Genomic DNA, 24,304 nt, shown 5'->3' with positions numbered 1-24,304 from the left:
TCCAGGACTTTCAAATGCTTCTTACGGAGCCACTCCTTTGTTGCCCGGGCGGTGTGTTTTGGATCATTGTCATGTTGGAAGACCCAGCCTCGTTTCATCTTCAAAGTTCTCACTGATGGAAGGAGGTTTTGGCTCCAAATCTCACGATACATGGCCCCATTCATTCTGTCCTTAACACGGATCAGTCGTCCTGTCCCCTTGGCAGAAAAACAGCCCCACAGCATGATGTTTCCACCCCCATGCTTCACAGTAGGTATGGTGTTCTTGGGATGCAACTCAGTATTCTTCTTCCTCCAAACACGACGAGTTGAGTTTATACCAAAAAGTTCTACTTTGGTTTCATCTGACCACATGACATTCTCCCAATCCTCTGCTGTATCATCCATGTGCTCTCTGGCAAACTTCAGACGGGCCTGGACATGCACTGGCTTCAGCAGCGGAACACGTCTGGCACTGCGGGATTTGATTCCCTGCCGTTGTAGTGTGTTACTGATGGTGACCTTTGTTACTTTGGTCCCAGCTCTCTGCAGGTCATTCACCAGGTCCCCCCGTGTGGTTCTGGGATCTTTGCTCACCGTTCTCATCATCATTTTGACCCCACGGGATGAGATCTTGCGTGGAGCCCCAGATCGAGGGAGATTATCAGTGGTCTTGTATGTCTTCCATTTTCTGATGATTGCTCCCACAGTTGATTTTTTCACACCAAGCTGCTTGCCTATTGTAGATTCACTCTTCCCAGTCTGGTGCAGGTCTACAATACTTTTCCTGGTGTCCTTCGAAAGCTCTTTGGTCTTGGCCATGGCGGAGTTTGGAGTCTGACTGTTTGAGGCTGTGGACAGGTGTCTTTTATACAGATGATGAGTTCAAACAGGTGCCATTCATACAGGTAACGAGTGGGGGACAGAAAAGCTTCTTACAGAAGACGTTACAGGTCTGTGAGAGCCAGAGATTTTCCTTGTTTGAGGTGACCAAATACTTATTTTCCACCCTGATTTACGAATAAATTCTTTACAAATTCTACCATGTGGATTCATGGATTTTTTTTTTCACATTCTGTCTCTCACAGTTGAAGTGTACCTCTGGAGCAAATTACTGACCTCTGTCATCATTTTAGGTGGGGGAACTTGCACAATCGGTGGCTGACTAAATACTTTTTTGCCCCACTGTATGTAGGTGCACACAGTGTAGTGTAGTTGAGCATCACAAACACACTACGTTTCAGTCACAAAAATTTTAACTTTGGCTGTTAATTTAACTGTAGGTCTCTGTGCACATACTGTATGTCTGAGTGCCAATGCTTGCTAATGTGTTTGCATGTACATGTGTGAGGGCACTCGTTCACATCTCTCACCGTTGTCCCTGGCTGTGGATGCCTCATCCAAGGCCATCTGTTCTGCAAGTTCGGACAGAGAGTCATCAACGGGCCGAGCACTGCGTAGAGACATGGACAGCCTCCGCTTGATGATCTTCATCCTGTCCATCTTTTCAGTCACACCACTGGGGCCCTCAGGCCTGAGGGGGAAGAAAAGCACCACCTTCATTATAATTATATAATCAAAAGCACTACCTGCAACATGTTCAGAGCTGTCATTATCACCATCGGCAACCACCACATCCATGCTACCCTGTTATTCTATCACTGTGCAGGTAAACTATTGCAGTGCAACCCGTGCGCATTTTCTGCATTTCGTTAAGCTCCCAGAAATTCTGTTTGCTCATACAGCCTGTGTCCTCATTGTTATGTATCCCAAGAGCAAACATTGCAGAATAAAAGACAAAGAATGAGATGAAGAAAACCCACGGAGGGGTAGAAAAAGAGAGAAAAAGAAATGTACAAACAAAAAAAGTACAGAAAATAAAACCAAACTGCTGACAATGCAACTTCCCGGAGGTTTCAGACCAGAGCAGCTTTCCCAGATGAGCTGTGATTGACAAGCATTTCACTGGGTGGTCCATAAACTACATGCAATGAATTAATTGCGTATGAACTGCAGTCTAAAGTATTATCATACGACGCATCGACACATCTACAGCAAATCCTTCAATATTCCATTTTAGCCTGCTGTTCATATGATAACTAAACTGGTGGAAAGTTAGTTGTAAATAAGGCACAGTGTCTATGCATCTGCAGGACAGAAGTATCCCATCCTTAAAATAAATGTGGACAAAGGGACATAGTGTTTTTACAGCAACTTGCTCTATGTATTCAGTGGTACAGCCACACTGTGTGTATTTGTGCTTGTATACCTCTTTGTAAACCTCAGTGAGCTTTCAAATATATATATTGTTTAGGGCGCCTCTCAGTAGACATTTCTATTTCATGAGTGTATGTACAGTACTGTGCCTTTGCATGTGTGGAGTTCTGTGTATGGAAGTCAGTTTGTTATGTCTTCTACTCTCTGCCTTAATGGCCTGAAGGTAGGCACAGCTATGGCAGAGTATTCCTGTCTCCCTTCCACTTCCTGCTCCTTCTATCAAACCCATAAGGGCTTGTGAGCTGGCACGCAGAAGTGCGCAGACACACACTCACACTCACACAGCGACATGGGCAAATACACACTGCACCCACTGCCTTTCTCTTTGTGTCCAACTTTGGAGGCCTCTACAAAAGCCATTCATCCTTTCAGGCTCTACGTTTTTCAGGCCTATTAGAGACAACTAGTGCTCAGAGGGAATTCAAACATTAGCGCTGGGGACAACTGGCCTTTTTTCACCAGAAGATGTGCTTAGGACAATATCTATTGCTCACAACATTGCCTCTGCCAGTTTACATGAGATTACTGTAGTTAGATGTCGTTTACACCTTAGCTGCAAGCTTTTCTTTGAAGATAAAAAAACAAGCCAAAGAAGGGAAAAAACAGAGAAAAAGGAAAGTAACTTGTTTATTTTGTATTATGCGCTACATGGATTATTAGTATGCAATAAATCCCCCCCCGAATCCTCATTTGCATGCTTTCCCAGACTTCATTAGAGAAGGTGGCTGCTTGGACAAGAAGATTGGGTTCTCCTCACGTAACCTTGGAGTGACTATCCATAAATTTTCAGGAATAAATGAGTCATATTAGGGGGAAACACTTGAGATATAATTTTCTGCCTATTACCCAGATAAATAAATGCCAGTGTTATCATTAAGACAGACAGATATTGCTGGTATCCAGGCAAGCACACACACATAGACATAGACACAGACAAACAGGCACACAACAATAACCAATTCCCCAGTCTTCCTCTTATCTGGGTTGAATTAGCATGGACAGTAACACAAATCTCAGCATCCAGTGGGTCATACAGAGAAGCACTTCTGGGTATCTCTGTATGTATAGCAACTTAAGATTTCCAGTTTTATCATAGAACAAAATAAGGGTCTCTAATAGACTGTTATACAAAATAAACACATAGCATTCATTATAAATATTTCATTTTATGGAAATATAGCTTACTTAATCCTCCTTAAATTGTAAGGTTTGTTATTTTTAAAGATGTTTTTTCAGGAAATTCAAGACAGACAGATTTTTTTTCCACTTGATGAGCTTTGTTTAATAAAACTATGAAGCTAAGGCTATACCACATTTTATTCTTAATGACAATATAAGATGTGTTCAGATGTTCTGGAGCGTTTAAGTGCAACAGTGATGGTCAAGAATCAAATTGACTGTGCACTCAATTTTGAGTCTTGTGTGATGCAGATGGAGCTGCGAGTGTGACGAAGTTGGCAGAGCCCCATCAGTGAATGAGATAGGACATGTGGCTCCATGCTGCAGCATGTGCAGACGGACACCTGGCAAACCACAAATAACTCTGCTATGCATAACTCCCACTTAATGGAGGGACGCACTCCAGATGACAAAGGCTACACTCATTCTCTAGGACATTCAAAAGCATAACAAGCACTGGTGTTTTAGCTCTGAAAGCAATACAGAGCATAAACTCATATGCATTAAGAAGGGCTGTGTAATAAAACAACACAAGAGATCAAAGGTCAACGGAGTAATTGATATAAAGCAGGAAAAAGATAAAACCTCTGACTTTCTACCACACTGTGTTTTCACATGCATGTGTGGGGTGGTTGCATGGATATTGTAGCCTGGAGGTGAACTAAAAGACTCCTGAGGAGGAAAGAAGAGGAACAGTCTGATTTATTCAAGACACACCATTTGGGTTGCTAGGTTACAGGCCCAGACTGGAACCGCAGTTTCTGTCTATGAGGTAAAGAGAAAAGGAAAAGCGAGAGAGAAAGAGGCAAAAAAAAAAGAAGCTGATAATTCAAAATTCGCATCTCTCAGTACTGACACCCAAACATGCCAGTGTCAGCTTCAGAAACTTCCTGCCAAACTTCTTGGGATGAGAGCATAACGGAGCATCATTCATCCAACTTGGCTCTAGGATTATGCCAATTATGACTTCTTCAGAGGAAAAGTAATGAATGGACCACGGGGCCGATGCCTGCACAATGAATGTGTAATATACACACAAGCTGTCCGATGCATTCGTAAAACACACATGCACACACACAGAGTATTTCAGCTGTTTGTGTGACCATGGTCTCCATTTTCTTCAGCCATATTGTCTTACATCCAGCACCTATTTTTCTTTTTCTTTTCATTAGAAATAAACAAGCGTTACTCTGAAATTCAATGACACATGAATCATACGCATGCATGCACACACATGCAATGTGGCAGAGTGGAACAGGCACTCAGTGCCACTCCAATGCCACAACATTGCTTTTGCACAGCAGCCTGGGGATGCATGAGTAACGCACAAATCTGCCCAACTACAGAATCCGACACACATCCACCCAGACAATAGTCCCTTCTCATTATAAACCCAAGGGCTTCTTGTCTGCATCCCATCACTAAATCTGAATCTCCGGAGACAGATTAAGAGAATAATATATGGAAAGAAGTTGAATGAACAAGCACAACAAAATAACAAATAAAACATATTGGAAAAGACTGAGCAAAAGATCTAGAATGTCATTGTGTGCCATGAGAGGAGAAGAAAGTGTGACTGTATGATTGTTGGCAGATCTGGCTCATGAGGATCAGAGAAAGTACAGAAAGATTAGTACATGTTCATTTCAGCCTTTGCAGTGTGACTGTTATCATTATCACGATATTAATACAAAGGGACTTTAGATACATAAATGGCAAATATATAACTTTTAATATTACTTATCTCTTCAGACATAACAATATTATGATAACATCATGGTACAATAACATAGATGCAGGCCTATACACAGAAGTAGATCCGAAAAGCTCATTTGGGAACATTGGGAGAACACTACATTACAATACTGTCATCTATGGAAAGTTGGCACAGTTTAACTACTGAATAACTTTCCATCCAAAACGTTATCATTATGTAACAACAACAACAACAACAACAATAGTAATAATAACAAGAATACACTGTTCTGAATATAAACTACCTTATTCGATTATAAAAATGAACAACATTCAAGAAAATTCTTCCTACTGTGTAACGAAGTGATTTCCTGGCAATACATCCCCACTTTGAAATAAAGAGCTCTTTGCCAAAGAAAAAGGAAGAGTAGAAGGGTCAGGAACTCATGACCACAAATTAAAATACATATTCAAGATCATCACGCATTATTACTGTTCGTGGATTATTAGTGTCATTTTATTTTATTCGGGGTGCATTGCAAGGGCAACAGAAGTAACGGATGCGCGCAGTGTTCAATCTGGACTTCCCACTTTGAGATGTCCATAAATTATTTAGCGCACAGTGATACTCCCAGCACACTTTCAGGAAATAATGTGGAGCCCTGCGTTCGCCAGTGACGTTAATTGTTCAGCGTGTGCGGTGTGGGTTTATGGCGAACATCCACGAGGTTATCGACAGCACTGCAGGACCGCAGCACACTCTCTCTGGACTGTCACATATACGGGCGAGATATCCCGTACAGTCTCGACGTGACTGCGGGCAGGGCGCACACAAGTGAACAGCACAAAGCAGCCCCCACACAGCACCACGTACAGCAAACACACCAAACATACACGGTGGCGCTCCGGCTCGGGCCTGGCTGGGAGATTCCTCCACCTTCCAGGCCTTTTACACTTTCGGCCAGTTCCTCTCTCCCCGTGTTTTCCTGACGCGAGTATCCGGTAGGAGGAGAATCCAGCAGGGCAAAGAAAAGTTAAACATCCGCCAAGCAAGCTCAGAAACTCAAAGGAAAGGGGGGCTGGGGTCATCTTTGACGCTATCCTGACCTTTAAGTTTCTATTTGAACGGCGTAGGGCGCCGAAATGGTTTCACACTTTAGGCTCTATTGCCCAAGGGACTTAAATTTGGATTGGACTTTGGTGCCCGTGTCGCCATTTATCGGCTTTATCTGCTACTGCGATTCAGTTTTCTGCAGTGATCTGTCTACAGCACTTCCACACAGACGCGCAATCTGACCCCGGTCACGCCAACTTATAAACGGCATCTTTGTTTAACGACTCGAAAAATAAGCCTACCTGGAACGTCAGGTGATCGGACACCCGTGGTTGGGTATCGATGCTGGTTATTATAACACAGCCAGAACGACGACACGACCGAATATAAACAAACAAACGGGAACCGCTGCCACTGACCTGCTAGTGTTTCTGCTGCAGGAGACTATTGTTCCACTTCTGTATGGTAATCCAGGCAGCACGTTGGGATGAAGCCACTGCGACAAGTTCCTCCAACTACTTTGCTGCAAAAAAAAATACACCAGATCGCCTCCAATCCTTCAAATAATTTGCATCGGAGCGCCGTACGGTGTGTCGCAGTGTCCGGTCGCTTGGATGACTACATAGCTGGTCCGCTGTATTTCATTTTTCGCGTTAACTTTCGCTCACAAACTGCACCGTCCCGTCCGGTGATGATCAGCCATGTCGCTGCTGCTGCTGCTGCTGTGTAGATCCCAAGTGGAAGCAGTGGCGTGATCCCGGAAAACAACGCAAGGGATGTGCGTGTGTGAGATACACTGTGAACGTGTGCGTATCGGAGCCTTTCAACATCCACCCCCAAAACCACCAACTCTTAACAGTGTCTTTCTCAGGAAAAAGGGGGAGGTCAGATAGATTAATTCGGGGTAGCACCGTCACCGGGGAAATTAGCTTTCATTATCCAAACCCCATTCCCATCTAAATATGCACCTCAGAGAAAATTCCTAGTGAATAATGCATAGATATTATGGAAATTCAGCAGAATGATCCACCCCTGCATAGTTGGCATCCACATCAAGGAATTACTGCCAAGTTTCGCTTGCCAGCATCAAACAAACACTCCCGAAGATCCATAATCGCGAAGGCTAAATTAAGACTGATTTTATTCGGCAGGGATTTTTTATTTTTTGGTTTTTTGGTTTGTTTGTTATTTGTGCTGGTGTGGATGAGTTTAATTACACTCCTTAAAAGCCCCGTTACATGCAGTAATGACCTTATTAACATTATCAGCTTTGTTCTCCTTGTAACGTGGCTACTTTAGAACATACTTGAACAGCTTCGCATGTTTTTGAAGACAATCATTAAAAAAACAATACGTTATTACAGGTGATCCCTTTGTTTTTAGAGGGGATCACCTGGATTCCCCACCAATTGCGTGGGAAATCATAGATGACACAGCAAACAGTTGATGGGGATAACTCTGCCTGCTGAACTTCATCGCCACCACGTGGCTAAAGCAAGAAGCAGAAGCCTGCATTCACGTATAAGACAAATTCTGCAGGGACTGTTTAAAGTAGTCCCTGTACACTTAGCACGCATAGAAGGAGAAAAACATTGTGTCTGGCTTCTAAAACTGCACCAGAACATTGCCTAAACTATGCGCAACTTATTGCAACAAGATAAGCAACTACAGTAAGCATATATTTTGAAATAAAATTAAATAATAAACACATTTGAGTATGAATGTAGGAAGCATTAAAAAAACGAAAGTACACAAATCATAATAACGATCAAGTAAAATAATTCCAGATATGCCATAGAAATTTTTTCTTATTAACATCAACAAAGACACATGAAATGCTCCCTGTACATTTCCAAACCATACACACTCTATCCATTAAATTCATCTGCCATAAGAAAATGCCACAAACAATAGAGCAGACGTAAATGGCAGTTACATATTTTACACTTTATAATAAATATGTTCTCACATAACAACCATCTTCCTTTTATTTTCCAGCTGCTCCCTTTAGGGGTCCCCAAAACATATCATCTGCCTCCTTCTCACTCTATCACTAGCATCCTAGTCTGTCACACCTCTGCATGCCCTCTTTCACTGCATCCACAAAGGTCTTCCTCTTCCTCCTGCCTGGCAGCTCCATCTTCAACATTCTTTGCCCAACAAATCCACTCTCCCTCCTCTAGACATATCCAAACCATCTCAGGCTCACCACTCTTAAATAAACTTAACAAAATTTACAGCATAATACAATAAATGTCTGCATTGCTTATCAAATTACAAAACACTCTTGAGCAGACAGAAGAGTACAATCTCATTAGCCCCACATCATCATATGATGATTTTTTTTTATTAAACAGAAATGATAGCTATACATTCGAAAAACTGTACAGGGAGTGCAGAATTATTAGGCAAGTTGTATTTTTGAGGAATAATGTTATTATTGAACAACAACCATGTTCTCAATGAACCCAAAAAACTCATTAATATCAAAGCTGAATGTTTTTGGAAGTAGTTTTTAGTTTGTTTTTAGTTTTAGCTATTTTAGGGGGATATCTGTGTGTGCAGGTGACTATTACTGTGCATAATTATTAGGCAACTTAACAAAAAACAAATATATACCCATTTCAATTATTTATTTTTACCAGTGACACCAATATAACATCTCCACATTCACAAATATACATTTCTGACATTCAAAAACAAAACAAAAACAAATCAGCGACCAATATAGCCACCTTTCTTTGCAAGGACACTCAAAAGCCTGCCATCCATGGATTCTGTCAGTGTTTTGATCTGTTCACCATCAACATTGCGTGCAGCAGCAACCACAGCCTCCCAGACACTGTTCAGAGAGGTGTACTGTTTTCCCTCCTTGTAAATCTCACCTCCACCTTGCTGGCGTCGGACTGGAGCTCTCTGCCCTTTACCAATCCAGCCACGGGCCCATCCATCTGGCCCATCAAGACTCACTCTCATTTCATCAGTCCATAAAACCTTAGAAAAACCAGTCTTGAGATATTTCTTGGCCCAGTCTTGACGTTTCAGCTTGTGTGTCTTGTTCAGTGGTGGTCGTCTTTCAGCCTTTCTTACCTTGGCCATGTCTCTGAGTATTGCACACCTTGTGCTTTTGGGCACTCCAGTGATGTTGCAGCTCTGAAATATGGCCAAACTGGTGGCAAGTGGCATCTTGGCAGCTGCACGCTTGACTTTTCTCAGTTCATGGGCAGTTATTTTGCGCCTTGGTTTTTCCACACGCTTCTTGCGACCCTGTTGACTATTTTGAATGAAACGCTTGATTGTTCGATGATCACGCTTCAGGAGCTTTGCAATTTTGAGACTGCTGCATCCCTCTGACATTATAGACATTATAGAATAGACGAGTAATACTCAAAAATCGATGGAATCAAATCTATGAATTTCATATAATGAAAAATGTTAGAAGCAAAATGGGAGGAATGATTATTAAAATACTGTTTGGGGAAAAAGTTATAAAACTTTTTAAGCAGTTTTTGACTTTGAATAATGCATCTGGTTATTAATATAATTGTAGTTATGTTCCAGTAATAATTTCAATTAAAGCAAAGTTAGATAATGCTTTTTTTATTTTTTTATTTTTTTTATTTTTTATTCCTATTTATTCTATTTATCCCCTTTGTATATTTTATTTATATTTGTCTCTGTATTTATATATGTGTGTGTGTGTGTGTGTGTGTGTGTGTGTGTGTGTGTGTGTGTGTGTGTGTGTGTGTGTGTGTGTGTGTGTGTATGTATATATATAACAGTTCTGTAACTGTAACTTTGGTCGTTGCTGTGCTTTTTTTGGAAGTCGAATTTCCCAGAGGAACCCACCCGAGGGATTAATAAAGTTCTATCTTATCTTATCTCTTATCTTAAAATAACTGTCCAACAAATGTGGTTGTTGTTTAGCAAGACACTTTACCAGGAGTTTGACACAAATAACCTGAAGAGTAAATTTTAGCTTACTTCAGATACACTTTAGAGGGAACACTTTGTTTTCTCCCAGAATGCTGATTTGACTACTACATATTAACATTTTACAGCTTTTAGGGTAATAAAACGTAAACGGGGCAGTATTAAACTTAACAAAATTACTGCAGTCACTCTTTAACCTCCTAGGACCTGCGGTCCACATATGTGGACATCACATTTTGGGTTATTTAGACCAAAATACTCAATTTTGCTCTACATGGGCCTGATATCCACTTACGAGGACATTATACTGCTACTGTTATCAAAATTTTAAATGAATATTGTCATTTGTGGCTCTCATTTTTCTTAAAAACAAAAATAAGGTAAAAAAAAAAATCTGGTAATTCTTTGTTTTTACATTCATCGGGCCCCAATATGCCCAAATATCAAAGAGAAATTAAAAATACATGTCGTGGATAAGTTCGGGTCTTAGGAGGCTAAGAGTTGTTGCACCAGGCAGTTCCTCTCTAAACCTCTCAGACGGTCAACTGCGTGGAGCCTGAAGAAGTAAAATCACGGGCACCAAAGTAGTTCAGCAAAGCTTAGAGAAAAGTCGAAAATCATTTAAAACGAATAATTAAATACAAGCTCTTTTTGTTCGGCTGTGCGCCATTAGAGGCCGCTATGGATTTACCAAGACTTCCGAAACGACGACCTGCTCCATCGTGACTCTTTGGCTTGTCCGTCCTGTTGTTAGGCAGGTTGTCAGGGGCAGCGCATCTGTTAGCTAAAGGGGGATTAGGTTTACGTCAGTTAATGATGAATTATATATTAAACAAAGTACACGGCTGTGGGCATACCTGCTTTTTTGCGCGAAGCTGTCTGACTTCTTTGACTGAAAGCGGCAGAGACGACAAGGTTTATTTTTCTCGAAACGGTCAGAGGTTTTCCGCCGAGTTTGCTACATAGGTAGCTAGCTAGTTGAGGTTTACTAACGTCGAGCCATCTGACAAACCAAACCTTTTGACTTTTGCTATAACTTTACCCAATAGTTATCCATATTTATATCCAGCTTTCAGTTGGTGCAATAATAATTATAATAACAACATGGAAGCCGCTCAGGAATATCTAAAAGAGCAGAACGAATTTGACGACAATGACGAACCTTCATCTTTACCTTTCAATTCCCCGTTTCGCTCCACTCGTCTACACATCCAGAGGACTAATGTCTGCTCTCGGGCTTATTTCGTCGTGGTCATGGTCTTCTTTCATGTTTACATCCTAAATGTTATCGCCCTGCTGCTCTACGTGCACTACAACAACGGGCCTGGGGATCTTGTGAGTGGAGACGGAGGGTCCTCAGCTGCTGACAGCGATAATGGGAAGAGTCTACCCCATCCTGCCCCGTCCTCCAGAGAGCTGCATGTGGAGGATTACAGTCAAAGCTTCAGTCTCCCTCGCATTGAGGGAATACGGGTAAGAAACGGGGACTGTATCGGTATGATAGTTTGACATTTCGACTCAAAGGTTATTGCTCCCATATACATTACTTCCTGTAAAGTTAAGTCAGCATTTCTTTCTAGTTAAAACAGTTTCAACTACATTTGACCAACCTGAAGTATTTAAACATGTAAAGTAATTGGTGTGACATGGAAGTGCTATAGCAAAAACCATTGTATGTGTTAGCCATTGTATACTTGGCCAATAAAGCTGATTCTGATTATGTGTTTTGTGCGTCTGCAGGTTGGACATGTTCAGAGGGTGTCTCTTGTCCCAGACAAAACACATGAAATGAAGACGCTTAGTCTGAAACCATTGCTGTTTGGTAAGCCTTGCAAATAAAGACCAGGTATAAAGAAACTTAAAAAAAACTCTGTAAATTTTCTATTTAACATCTTTTATTTCTTTGAACTACTCTGCCTGACTGGCACGGTGCTGATATTGATTGAGCACTGTAGTTGTGACCATCTTACTGTCTGGTAACTTTTCCTCAACCAATAGTTTGGATATGATTTGGAAAAAAGCCCAACAAAACAACAAATGAAACAAGAAAAGGTTTATTTACAGGCTTATGATTAAACATTATCCCCTAACCACAGCTGTTTAGTGCTTGTTTCAGTTCGACTTTTTCTACCTAAACATATAATCCTAGTTTCTGCATCGATATTGTTTCCACTTGCGTGCAGCTGCCGTCAGGTTCTTGTCTTGTTTCTGCCAGGTGAAAGCTTTGTTGACCACCAGGCGCTCCCCGTGCACTGTTCCTGTCACAAGAAAGGTGCCGCCTCGTGGGTGTTGGCGTGTCATGTTCCTCACGCAGGTGGCATCTCTTTCCAGCCACAGCTCGATGCGCGAGCGCAGCTGACCACCTAGCAAGGGTCCCTGCTTCAGGACGTCCAGTTTACTAGCCAGTGAGAACAGAGATAGACTGACTGGGCTGTATTTGAGCCTTGTCAGTCGTAGTTTCACGACTGGGAAGATGGCAGATAAGCACAAGTCCTTAGTCACATTTACTGTTTATCAAACCTTACATGTGTGTGATAATTATAAAATCAAAAAATATTTATTGAAACTCACCAAAATCACTCCTACAAAAAGTCTCAAGTAAATCATTTGATGAGGAGGCCTCTTCCAGCTCACAGTCCCGACAGCTCGCCTGTGGTGCTGAAATAGTTAAACCACTAATTGAATCACTTGTTGAGTAAAGTCAGCGTCAGCAGGTGTGTCTGCGTAGCCAGTTTCTCACCTCTACGGCCTGCTGTGTCAGCGGTGGTGTTAGTGATGGACGAGATACACATGAGATGGTCCGCGGGATACTGGTCGCACCGCAGAATTTCGGGCCATGGGTAGCCATAGCAACTCATGATCGGTGCACAGCTGTCCTGTACGGATTCACACAAGCTTCTGCAGGGTGAGATAAATCTGATGAAGAAGAGATGGAGAGGGAAGATGGGCAGCAATTAGTAGATGATGGGTTGAAATCAATACCACAGTGCTGGACAACACAACACTTGATTAAAAGAGATTTGGTCCTTGTTTTTTTGTTCCTCACACCTAGACTGCACACAGACTGCTAATGTGATAAAGAGGAGATTTAGGGTTTTTCTGGTGGCCTGGATTCTCTGTGAAATCAGGGCTTTCCCGCTGAGACTGCTGCACAGTTTGCATAGTTGTCAAAAGCGTTATCCCTTGATGACTGTGCTCCTAAACAACATTTTCATTAACCTAGCATTTTGGAATTTTTTTTCTGTTAATAAGTCTGTAGCTACTTGTGGTTATCTTGTGCTTTCAGCAATTATGACTCCTCCAGTATTACACTATCCACTCCATTTCTAAACAAAAACATGGGATATAACGGTTCCTATAAAAAGTCAGATTAATATGAAAAAAATTCTAGTACAAAAGATACATAACAACTTACCTGTCAAGACAGATGGGAGCAAAGAGAGAGCAGAGGAAGATGCGGGCATCAGGGTGGCACTCTCTGGCAAGGAGTGGCAACCAGCTGGCGCTCTGCTGCACAGCCTCAGCAGGAGTCTCGTGGCCCAGCAGGTTGGGCATCCTCATGGTGTTATAGCCAATATTTTGGCACAGGGCCATGCCTGATGGGATAGAGACACAGCGAGAGGAGCTGCTGGGTTCCCATAGTTCGTCTTCGCTGATAGAAAGTGTGGACTTGAAGTTACTAATACCAGGCTCTCCTAGAACTTCGCTATCCCCTCCTGGAAAAACTCTTGGTTTAGAAACACTGGTATCTCCAAATCCAGTTTCACTGTTGTCCACAATACTTGCCCTGTGTCCCTTGTTCTTTACCCCAGATCCAACCTTACCCTCTGTCCTCACTTGTTCCTCCATCCCTGTACTTACTCTCCCGGGACTCACCGCTAACAGATTAATAGGCCCAGCAAGCAGAAGGATGAATAGCAGGGAGGATGAATGGGAGGACATTCTGGATATTTAATGAGGACAGAGCTCTTCTGCTCAGAAGGCAAAAAGTAGAAGAAATCCTCAAGTGTCTCTTTTGAGTAATCGATGATCGCTGTGTGAAAGTGATGGAGAGGATGGCCAAATAGGTGTATTTATAGTGGGTGGTGAGCAGATCTGCACAGGAAGGGGGTAAGGGGTGGTGTAGAGAATTAGGAAAAGGAGAAGAGTGCATATTAAAAGAGAAACATGGATGCACTTACATGGATCAGCAGATATAAATGTGTATTGTAGAGCCAGGTTAATCATTTGGCATTTGCATACATTAAGGCAGATGCAGACCCTGATAGTAGTGAAACTCGTCACTTCTTTCCAACCCACATTTTCGGTCAACCCACACTTAACTACCTTGTTTCCCTCTGTTGTCTTTGTTTATGCATTATTTATGCATCTTTTTTTTAAATTATAAATACTTCTTTCTCATTAGAAACCGATATTGTTCTTAATACCGTAGTAAAGAGATTGTTACTGCCCACAGGAGGGGGTAACTTTCCACAAAGAAATGTTCAAGAGAAGTTCATCAGATATTATTCTGAAACGAGAGAACATCTGAGACCCATGTGCAGATAGTAAAGTGCATGCTTTTGCATTTTGTTTAAACATTTGCGCAGGATGCAAATAAAATTGGCGTTGTCCTGCTGTGCAGCCGTGGCCTGATTCCTGTTCAGACAAGCAGGTCACTTCCTTTCCGGGGGAGAAAGAGAGACAGCGGTGGGAGGGAGAAGAGGAAGGCTCAGTCCCCCTTCATTCATATCAGTTGTCACAATTAATGAGGCTTGACTGGACTGGGGGTTAACCAAGGGTGCAGTGTAAAAGGCACGGGTGACAAACAAGGCCCCTACTGTACAAGCGCCAGACCTGCCGGAAGCCTTTTATTAGGATGGAAAATGACTGAAGGCATGGATGAATTATAGGAAATCACGTTTGTAATGTTTGCCTTTATATTGTATCTAATTTAAGAATACTTAGTTTTTTGTCGGTGTAACATATTTTGGGGGAAAACACAGGTAGACTTGCTGAAAGAAATATTTAGGAGCCAAAGAGGAGAAGTAGGAACCTCCTTTTGTTGTTGAAAAACATCCATTTTAAATACTGTAAGGCAGTTTGTTGTTAAAGTTGGCATCACCCTAATGTAGAATGAACTCACACATCATTAGAGACATAAGATTCAAAGAGTCAAAATAAAAGGTGTAAAATAATATAAAAAATGAACTTAAAAAAGAGGAATATGTATGATTTATTCTAATTGTCTATATGGAAGTGAGGACTGGGGAGAAGCTTACATTATTCTCATTCTGTAAGCTGGGAAATTTTAGATTTCCCATAAAGTTTGTAATGGACAGTCACATGGCTTTGTGTATTAGATAATGTGAAATAAATTGGTATTTCATGCAGTATGGAGTCACATGTGCCAAAGGCTCCAATGGATCATAACATCTGCTACTACTGTCTTTATGTTCCTGTCAGAGATCCCTGGCTTCCTGTCTGAGGAGGAGTGCCGTGTGGTGGTGCAGCTGGCTCAGCTCAAGGGCTTAATGGACAGCCAGGCAACAGCATCCAGCCAGGAACAAGAGGAGTCAAACCAGCCCCTGCTTTCACTCAGCACAGAAGAGGTCTTCAGCCTATTGGACCTGAACCAAGATGGGCTGCTTCAGAAGCAGGAGGTGATGAGAGAGAAACATTATGCATCTGCAGTTGCAGGAGGAAAATTGATTTCCAGAAAAAGTCATTTTCTATGTAATGTAAAATTAGATGAACTGTCAGAACATGTTTTGCTTTCTGCTGAGATCAGAAAAACACTCTGGTCTTTCCTCTAGATTGTGAGTCATTCACATTCTCAAGATGGAACTTGGTTGAGTCCCGACAATCTACGGCAGATACTGACCGGTCTGGAATCCTGCCCAACAGGTCCGTGCTCATGTAGTTCAAACATGCATCTCTTCTGTCCTGAGTGACTCTATTTAGAAAAGCATAATTGGATGAAGATGTAACTAAAATTAATTTGGAAGATACTGTTTATAACCTAATCGATTCCTGTTTATTCCACCATGTTGTACCTTTGTTATTTGAAAAAAAAAATTTTCAATTCTGATTGGGCTTTTCGAAACCTGTGTCCCTAAAATACTTAATGTCAAAACATGCTATTCTTTTTTTTTAGCTAGTCGCAATTGGTCTCCACCTGCTTTCAGCAAACTTGTCACATACTCAGTAAATAAATGCAGGTCAAATTCAAGTGTGTAAATACTAGGCTAGTCTCCTTCAGTTGTGTGTGAGTGCTTCTGCAGTGGCTGTGTACTGGTAAGAATGGAGTTAACTGCTCACTGGTGGCTGTGATTGCGTGCGAGTCTGTGAGTGGCAAGGCAGGAAGAAGAGTGACACCCTTTTGACCTGATAGCATTGTGCCAGGCGTTCTACACGTCCCAGTCCGGATGTGCCTCGTCCCATCTCATTAAAAACCAATTATTCTCCAACCCCTTTTCTTAATTTTCCCCCGGATACCCTGTATCCCCCCATCTCCCTCCTCCACACTTTTTGGTTTACCAACCCACCCCCCTTCCCTGGCCATCTCTCCTCTGGCACCCTGGAGCTATTGTTGTGGCTGGGACACTGTCTCCCAGGGGAACTGATGGGGACCAGACAATCATTTTTGCTGAGAGTAAAAGCATATTTTTACAGATAGAGGCAAAAGGAATTGAAGAAAAGAAAGAATGGAGGCTGTTATAGTTTACCGTTTCCTCTAGTAGAATTCAAACATAAATCATACTGAAACTGAAATCATGACACTGCTTAACTGAAAGACTGGTTTCTTCTTACTTATGTGTATGTCTGGCAGGGATGCTGACATTGGGGGATTTTAGGCATGTTTATGATGTATCCCAGCATCCAGGACAAGAGAAAAGTGGGAAGCTTCATAGTCAGTTCAAACAAAGGAGCAAGCATACCTGGCTTTTCCAAGGCCCAGGATCTCACCGTGTGCTGCGCACACTCAGGAACAGGTCACTATCCACACACACGCGCGCTTTATTGTGGCGTTATTCATTCACACTCCTGTATCTGAAGTCTTACGATGTGTTATTGTTTTTTTAATTTTTCTTTTACTTTTACACAGAGTAACCAGTCTGACACGTCTGCTCTCTGCATTAGTTGAATTGAGCGAACCACTGCAGGTCATTCGCTATGAACATGGAGACTTTAGTAATTCACACTATGACAGCAGCCCTTCCAACTCAGAGACAACTTGTGCGCATACACGATTGGCAGGAAACACATCTGCTCTCACCGAGGTCCCTTGCCGGTATGCATCTCTTCTGTTGTAATATAATGTAACTTTTTTTTTTTAGAAAGTACTTTTAAAATTCACTTTTATTAACTCATTCACTGCCAGCCATTGGCAGTGAATGAGTTAAACCCATTGACTCATTCACTGCAATTGACGGCTATAGACGTCAATGGCAGTGAATGAGTTAACAGGTTGTTGTCAGACACTTTAATTGTATTTGTGTAACAGAACAATGTCCCCTTTCATAGGGAGGAAACCCCTTTTTTTGCCCCATTTTTTGCATCTCCATTTATTGCTTCCTTTCTTATTTTATTCCAGGTATCTTACAGTTTTATTCTACCTCACCTCTGTAGAAGAAGGTGGTGAATCCACCTTTCCTGTGGCAGACAATCGCACCTATGAGGAGCAGGTGAGTGTCCCTTCATATTGTACCTTACTTTTTCCACTGTGTTTAAAACCTACATATGATAATTCAGAGAGATGATGAGCCATGGAAAGAAATCTGACACTTACTAGACTTATTAGACAAAAGCTGTTTACAGTTTTTTTTCTCATGTCCTAGGCACTTGTCCAGGATGGAGTTGATTTAACAGACACCCAGGAGACGTGTAGCAGAGGGAATCTGAGAATTAAACCTACTGCTGGGACAGTTCTCCTGTGGTACAACCATCTCTCTGATGGTAGAGGTAAGAATAGAAGATTTTAGCTATATTTATTGCACACACAAAGCCAGTAAGCAGTCCAGTATGCTAATTTTGTCTGTCTGCTATTTAATAGTTTTATTTCAGTCTTATTGAATTGTGACAAAATAATCTCTGTACATCTGAATGAGTGGCAGGAAAATTCTTTGTAAAGCACAAAAGCTCATTTACTACTGAATCATTTGAAGAACAGGATCACAAATCATTCAGTGTGACATTAGTATTCATGTAACCTCAGAGCTCGCCACATCCATGACACAAATAACTAGGTTTAAAAGCAGGGGTTCAGCAATGAAAACATCTCGATAACTTAACAACATATTGTATGATTAAAAAAAAGTCCTGGTGTCGCGAAATCGATCAATGTAGAGCAGTGTCACAAACCACAGAGGCCCCAGAAAAGTGCAATCAAACGTTGAGTTTATTAACAGCCAGGAGAAAACATCAACATATGTCTTCTGACCAAAATACGTGTTGTGGACACTTATAAAGCAGTGGGGTACACGCCCCCCCATGCCGTCAATGACAGATTAAAATAGGTTCCAGACCTTAGTCACAGTTAATCGTACATCTCTGTACATCTTTAATAGCTATAAACAGACATAGAACTTCTCATTTTGATAACACCTTCCATACAAGGTAATAATCTTAAGCCCTCAGGGTCTCTGAGGCTAATTCTTGACTCTGCTCATCTGTTACCAAGTAGAATAAAATGCAACAGGTTTGCAACAAGAAGCTGGAAACATTTGGGCCTCTGCTCAGGCCTATTCCTAGATTATATGTATTATATGTACTGTAAGCATGCATTGCAGTTATCCTTCTATGTTCTAGTTTCCCTCAGCATGGATCACCTGGACAGTCACGCCAGTGAAGCTTAAAACCCTTAATGAACTGAACATCAACTCAAAATAGGCACAGATAGGCAATGTGTATAAAATACTTCTAACCGTACTTTTAATAAAGGTTAACATAACGGAAGGATCCTCAAATGGACATCTTCAATAAACAACTGTAATGCAGTATCAAGACTGTGAGAAATATTATTAGGTGAACTAATGCTGTAAAAAATGTTATTAATGCAGTTATAATGATGCAGATTATATGGCAGCAATAAAAGAATTTCTGTATCTCCACACTGGTAAAAGGAAAATGTGTCCTCTTTCAATTCTAAGGTTTTCCATATCAGTCCACAATCTTCAGTCAGGTAACTGCAACCTCAGATGAACATGATCACACGACATTTTACACAGTCATTATTTTTTAAAAGCACTAAGCCAAACAGCAGAGTCAGTGTATGAAAAACATATACCCCATGATTAAATGGCTTGTATAACCATCTTTAGAAGCAGTCACTTGAGGTCAGTGTTTTCTGTACGAGTCTGTGACTTCATATGTCTCTATGGAAGATATTTTGGCTCGTGCATCTTTACAGCTTTGCTTCATTTATTTGAGGTTTGCAGTTATCCATTCATGCACAGCCCTCTTGAGTTTCTGCCACAACATCTCAGTCAGGTTGAGGTCTGTTCTTTAACTGGGCCATAGCAGCACCTTTACTTATTTCTTTTTCAACCATTCTGTTGTTGATTTGCTGCGGTGTTGGGATCATTGGCCCTAATTTACTATCAGTGCTTATGAACAAACAGAAAAATCTGTAATTGATCAATAGTTTCGTACCTGAATTTGTTCTTTAGGAACAAATTTAGAAGTCCTTCTGGCCATGTGTATGAACAAATCACATCCTGGCTGCCTTGCCAATTAAAAAAATCTTTGAACTGAATGCTACTACTAAAAATAATGATAAAAATTGTTGCTTTTCAGTTAATATTTACGGTGTTAAAACTACCGTAAGTAATCAGAATACTCAAAATTGTTATGGAATCTGGATTCTTTTTCTTTCTTTTTTATTGCATTGAGTTTCTAACGTGTAGACAGTAGATTAGGCTATATGGACCTTGGCCTCCACTAGTTTTTCTTTTTTCGTGTCGTCTTGTTCATATCACTTTTGATCCCAAAGTTTGTTTGTTTTTGTTTTTTTACTTGAACCACGGTGTCTGTCTCGGGGCAAATCATAATCAGCACTCCTGTTATTTCAGCCTGAGTGTTGCTATTCATCTATTTATTTGAACAATTGTCACTCCTGTGGAAATACTTCAGAAACCTGTTCCTTTTCTGGTTTCCTCCTTGAACTTCAGACACTATTATAGAATGACTTTCTCCTTATTTTTACTCTACAAATGCAGGCTTCTCTCCTGCCATATCATCGTTTCCACTTTCTCTGCGTCACCTGGAGGGAAATGTGTTTCCTTATATAGAAAAATTGGGGCAGGGTAGTATGCAAATCAGTCGTCCTGTCCCCTTGGCAGAAAAACAGCCCCATAGCATGATGTTTCCACCCCCATGCTTCACAGTAGGTATGGTGTTCTTGGGATGCAACTCAGTATTCTTCTTCCTCCAAACACGACGAGTTGAGTTTATACCAAAAAGTTCTACTTTGGTTTCATCTGACCACATGACATTCTCCCAATCCTCTGCTGTATCATCCATGTGCTCTCTGGCAAACTTCAGACGGGCCTGGACATGCACTGGCTTCAGCAGCGGAACACGTCTGGCACTGCGGGATTTGATTCCCTGCCGTTGTAGTGTGTTACTGATGGTGACCTTTGTTACTTTGGTCCCAGCTCTCTGCAGGTCATTCACCAGGTCCCCCCGTGTGGTTCTGGGATCTTTGCTCACCGTTCTCATCATCATTTTGACCCCACGGGATGAGATCTTGCGTGGAGCCCCAGATCGAGGGAGATTATCAGTGGTCTTGTATGTCTTCCATTTTCTGATGATTGCTCCCACAGTTGATTTCTTCACACCAAGCTGCTTGCCTATTGTAGATTCACTCTTCCCAGTCTGGTGCAGGTCTACAATACTTTTCCTGGTGTCCTTCGAGAGCTCTTTGGTCTTGGCCATGGCGGAGTTTGGAGTCTGACTGTTTGAGGCTGTGGACAGGTGTCTTTTATACAGATGATGAGTTCAAACAGGTGCCATTCATACAGGTAACGAGTGGGGGACAGAAAAGCTTCTTACAGAAGACGTTACAGGTCTGTGAGAGCCAGAGATTTTCCTTGTTTGAGGTGACCAAATACTTATTTAGGGGCGACCGTGGCTCAGGGGGTTGGGAAGCGTATCTGTAACCGGAAGGTCGCCGGTTCGATCCCTGGGCTCTCTGTCCTGGTCGTTGTGTCCTTGGGCAAGACAATTTACCCTACCGCCTACTGGTGTTGCCAGAGGGGCCGATGGCGCGATATGGCAGCCTCGCTTCTGTCAGTCTGCCCCAGGGCAGCTGTGGCTACAACCGTAGCTTGTCTCCACCAGTGTGTGAATGTGAGAGTGAATGAATAGTGGCATTGTAAAGCGCTTTGGGTGCCTTGAAAAGCGCTATATAAATCCAATCCATTATTATTATTATTATTATTATTATTATTATTATTTTCCACCCTAATTTACGAATAAATTCTTTACAAATCCTACCATGTGGATTCATGGATTTTTTTTTTTTCACATTCTGTCTCTCACAGTTGAAGTGTACCTCTGGTGCAAATTACTGACCTCTGTCATCATTTTAAGTGGGGGAACTTGCACAATCGGTGGCTGACTAAATACTTTTTTGCCCCACTGTATAACATAGAGGATCTCTCTTAAGAAACACTTCCAAACAAGCCACACTTATTCAATCTTTTTCTAATTGTACTGTCATGAACATTAGCATTTTACATGGTAGCTGAGGTCTGTAGAGTCTGAGATGTAGTTCATGGGGATTTTTGCGGTTTTTCTAATTACTGTGGAGTCTGACCTAAGGGTGAAATTGCTTTGATATCCGTTCCAAATGTTTTCCACTTGTGAATAATATTTTTTTAACTGCAGAACGATGGACTTTAAATTGTCTTGGAAATGGCTTCATAAGTCTTCCTGTCATTGCTGATGTCTTTCTTCTTTGGCATTTTGTTAACACACAGCTGAATTCTCCAGACCAGCAAACTGCCAAAACGTCTGCTTTTATAGAGTTTCTCACACTCGCTGATGAATGGTTAATCAACTGAATTTGTTCAGCAGCAATGGGCTGCTGCTGCTACTTATCATCTTAATTCCTATAGAAGTAGTAAGTGCACTGCATCTCATTTTGGCTTAACATTTATTAAAAATAACAAATAAATACTGACACGGTGTAATGTGTCATTCTTCACCTGAAGTTGTATTTACTTCATTTAATGACTTTTTAATGCCTTGATATGTGAAACCTTAGAATTGAAAGGGGGTGTACTTTATTTTTAACCTGATTATATTTAACTTGTGGTAAATGGTCAGCACAGTGCAGCAAACATCAAATCTGTAAATCATTCAGTTGTACGTCTAAATGTTTGTCACACTTGTTGTTGGTATTTTTCAAGACTCCAGTAACTGCTAAAACTTTTTTTTCTTCTTAAATGCTGCTTCTCTCCTGGCTTCCACAGGTTGGATGGGTGAGTTAGATGAGTATTCCCTTCACGGCGACTGTCCGGTCAGACGTGGAGTGAAGTGGGTGGCCAACAGCTGGATAAATGTGAACCCAGATTACCAGCAACAAGCCCGCTACCAGAGAGTAGTTGCTCAAAGGCATCAAGCTAAATCAGGCATGGATTATCAGTCTCTCTCACACAGCGACCTCCACCAGGATCTATAGCTGGCTGTTTTTATTGAGAAAAGTCATTCTAATTTTAAAATTAGGTCAGTTTTGCGTCATTGCAGCCAGTGAGTTCTGACAGATGTTTTTTTTGTTTGTTTATTTTAACATTGCCAGATGTTGTAGTCAGATTAAAAATTGCACAAAACAGCACCACATATCTCTGTCTTGCATGTTTAGTGAATTTTACTAGGGAGCTTAATTTGCAGTTATGGAGGCATATTTATATAGCACAGTTAACAAGTACAAATAAATGTAACAGAGGCAATGCCATTCTTTATGAAAATCAAGCCTTACAAATGTAGAGTAATAGATTATATATGGGGTCCATGTGTGAACAGGAAAAGATGCAGTTATGTTTATTAAGAGAGAAGTCTGCTTACCTCCCTTCCTTTTAGGCTTACTACGCTGCTCCTCCTCTTGCAGGTCTATGTCATTTATTGTTATGGAATTCAAGCCTTTTGTTACAAGCCATATTCATCACAGTATACATAAGTGAATGTGTTACCGAGGGAAATTCCTGTGAACTCTTGTATGTCTATTTTGTTCATCAGTTTTCCTTACAGTGAAAATGAGCTTTCGTCATGATTTAATAAGGTGATTGCAGGAATCTTGTATACTGTATAGAATGATCACTTGTCACACTGGCTGTACAAGGCCAGTCCTTCAGGAGTAATTTAAATTAGATTTTCTAGTATTTCAACTTGTGTGTTTTTATTCTCACAACTCAAAGCGTGTTTAATTGTCTGAGACTATTTATTTCAGTGTTATTTATTGTCACCGTCTGGTGATTTAAGTTAAATGAATGCATATTTATAAAAGTTTGATGTTGCGGTGGATCTGTGTTTTATTGTATTTGATATGTCATTAAATACAGTATACAAAACAGTGGTACAAAAATATTAGTGGTGTTGTGTAACTGCTCACATCATGTTATATAAAGAATCGCCACTAGATGTCGCCAACAACATGTACAGTTATGTCTGTGACTTGAATATGAGGTAGTTGTGATATACACGGGGAACTTGTCGGCAATAGTCCCTTTGGATGACCAGCTGATGACGTCAGCGCATATGCGTTACTGACGTTGGGTGATGGAGGTTTCACATTGTAGGCAGACAGGTGCTGTACGTGTCTCAGAAAACTCCAATCGAAACTAACCTGAAAACCAACAAGCCTCTTATTAAAACGGCAGCAATCTTCAGTCTTCATTCAAAGTTGTCATGCATTAAAAATTTTGCTCGCATGAATTAAAGCTCATATTTCTAAATGTGAAAAATAAATTAAAAACAAATCTCTGAATCTATATTTATCTTTGGGGTGTATTGAGATTTGTATCTTGGTAAGCAGATCCGTAACTACGCAGAAATACCTCTGACAGTGACAGTGAACGACAATCTGCAGGCGATTACATAAAACTGAATTTCTAGAGAAATCTAAATGCGTAGGCTACCTCTGAGTGTGCACACACCTGAGAATTCTAGCGTTTTGACTGGCGTGCTGTAAACACGCACAGCTCGG

At 41.2% G+C, this 24,304-nt stretch overlaps 3 protein-coding genes across 6 annotated transcripts in view; 1 reads left to right on the top strand and 2 right to left on the bottom strand.

The window, feature by feature from the left end:
• The window catches only part of LOC146683872 (cyclin-dependent kinase 17-like), a 49,272-nt gene extending 37,918 nt beyond the window's left edge, over positions 1 to 11,354 (bottom strand). For 2 of the 4 annotated variants that reach the window (XM_085444710.1, XM_085444712.1), the window contains exons 1-2: positions 10,808 to 10,866; positions 1,352 to 1,512 (exon numbers count right to left, since the gene is read on the bottom strand). In XM_085444710.1, the coding sequence (XP_085300836.1) occupies positions 1,352 to 1,481 (130 nt within the window). In that variant the 5' untranslated portion in view covers positions 1,482 to 1,512; positions 10,808 to 10,866. Of the gene's footprint in view, positions 1 to 1,351; positions 1,513 to 6,602; positions 6,661 to 10,807; positions 10,867 to 11,290 lie in introns of those variants that run through there. The other 2 variants (XM_085444707.1, XM_085444708.1) reach the window with 2 other exon arrangements.
• LOC146683870 (transmembrane prolyl 4-hydroxylase-like) lies at positions 11,213 to 23,620 on the top strand. Its single transcript, XM_085444713.1, has 9 exons — positions 11,213 to 11,589; positions 11,857 to 11,938; positions 15,562 to 15,758; positions 15,912 to 16,002; positions 16,928 to 17,090; positions 17,204 to 17,389; positions 17,693 to 17,783; positions 17,937 to 18,060; positions 22,575 to 23,620. Exons 1-9 carry the CDS (start codon positions 11,221 to 11,223, stop codon positions 22,781 to 22,783), a joined length of 1,512 nt encoding a protein of 503 aa, XP_085300839.1. The 5' UTR covers positions 11,213 to 11,220; the 3' UTR covers positions 22,784 to 23,620.
• LOC146683871 (secreted frizzled-related protein 5) lies at positions 12,262 to 14,058 on the bottom strand. The gene is made up of 4 exons (XM_085444714.1): positions 13,532 to 14,058; positions 12,857 to 13,032; positions 12,688 to 12,774; positions 12,262 to 12,581 (listed from the first exon to the last, which is right to left on the bottom strand). The coding sequence occupies exons 1-4, from the start codon at positions 14,056 to 14,058 to the stop codon at positions 12,262 to 12,264; spliced, it is 1,110 nt and encodes a 369-aa protein (XP_085300840.1).
• Positions 23,621 to 24,304: the final 684 nt, after the last annotated feature.

The sequence above is a fragment of the Copadichromis virginalis genome, linkage group LG20 (assembly GCF_057382275.1).
Source record: "Copadichromis virginalis isolate Kocher_CV1m ecotype Utaka linkage group LG20, C_Virginalis_male_GT1.1, whole genome shotgun sequence".
NCBI classification, from domain to species: Eukaryota; Metazoa; Chordata; class Actinopteri; order Cichliformes; family Cichlidae; genus Copadichromis; species Copadichromis virginalis.
Note: the sequence above shows the minus strand (reverse complement) of the source record. Positions and strands in the feature narration are given on the sequence as shown.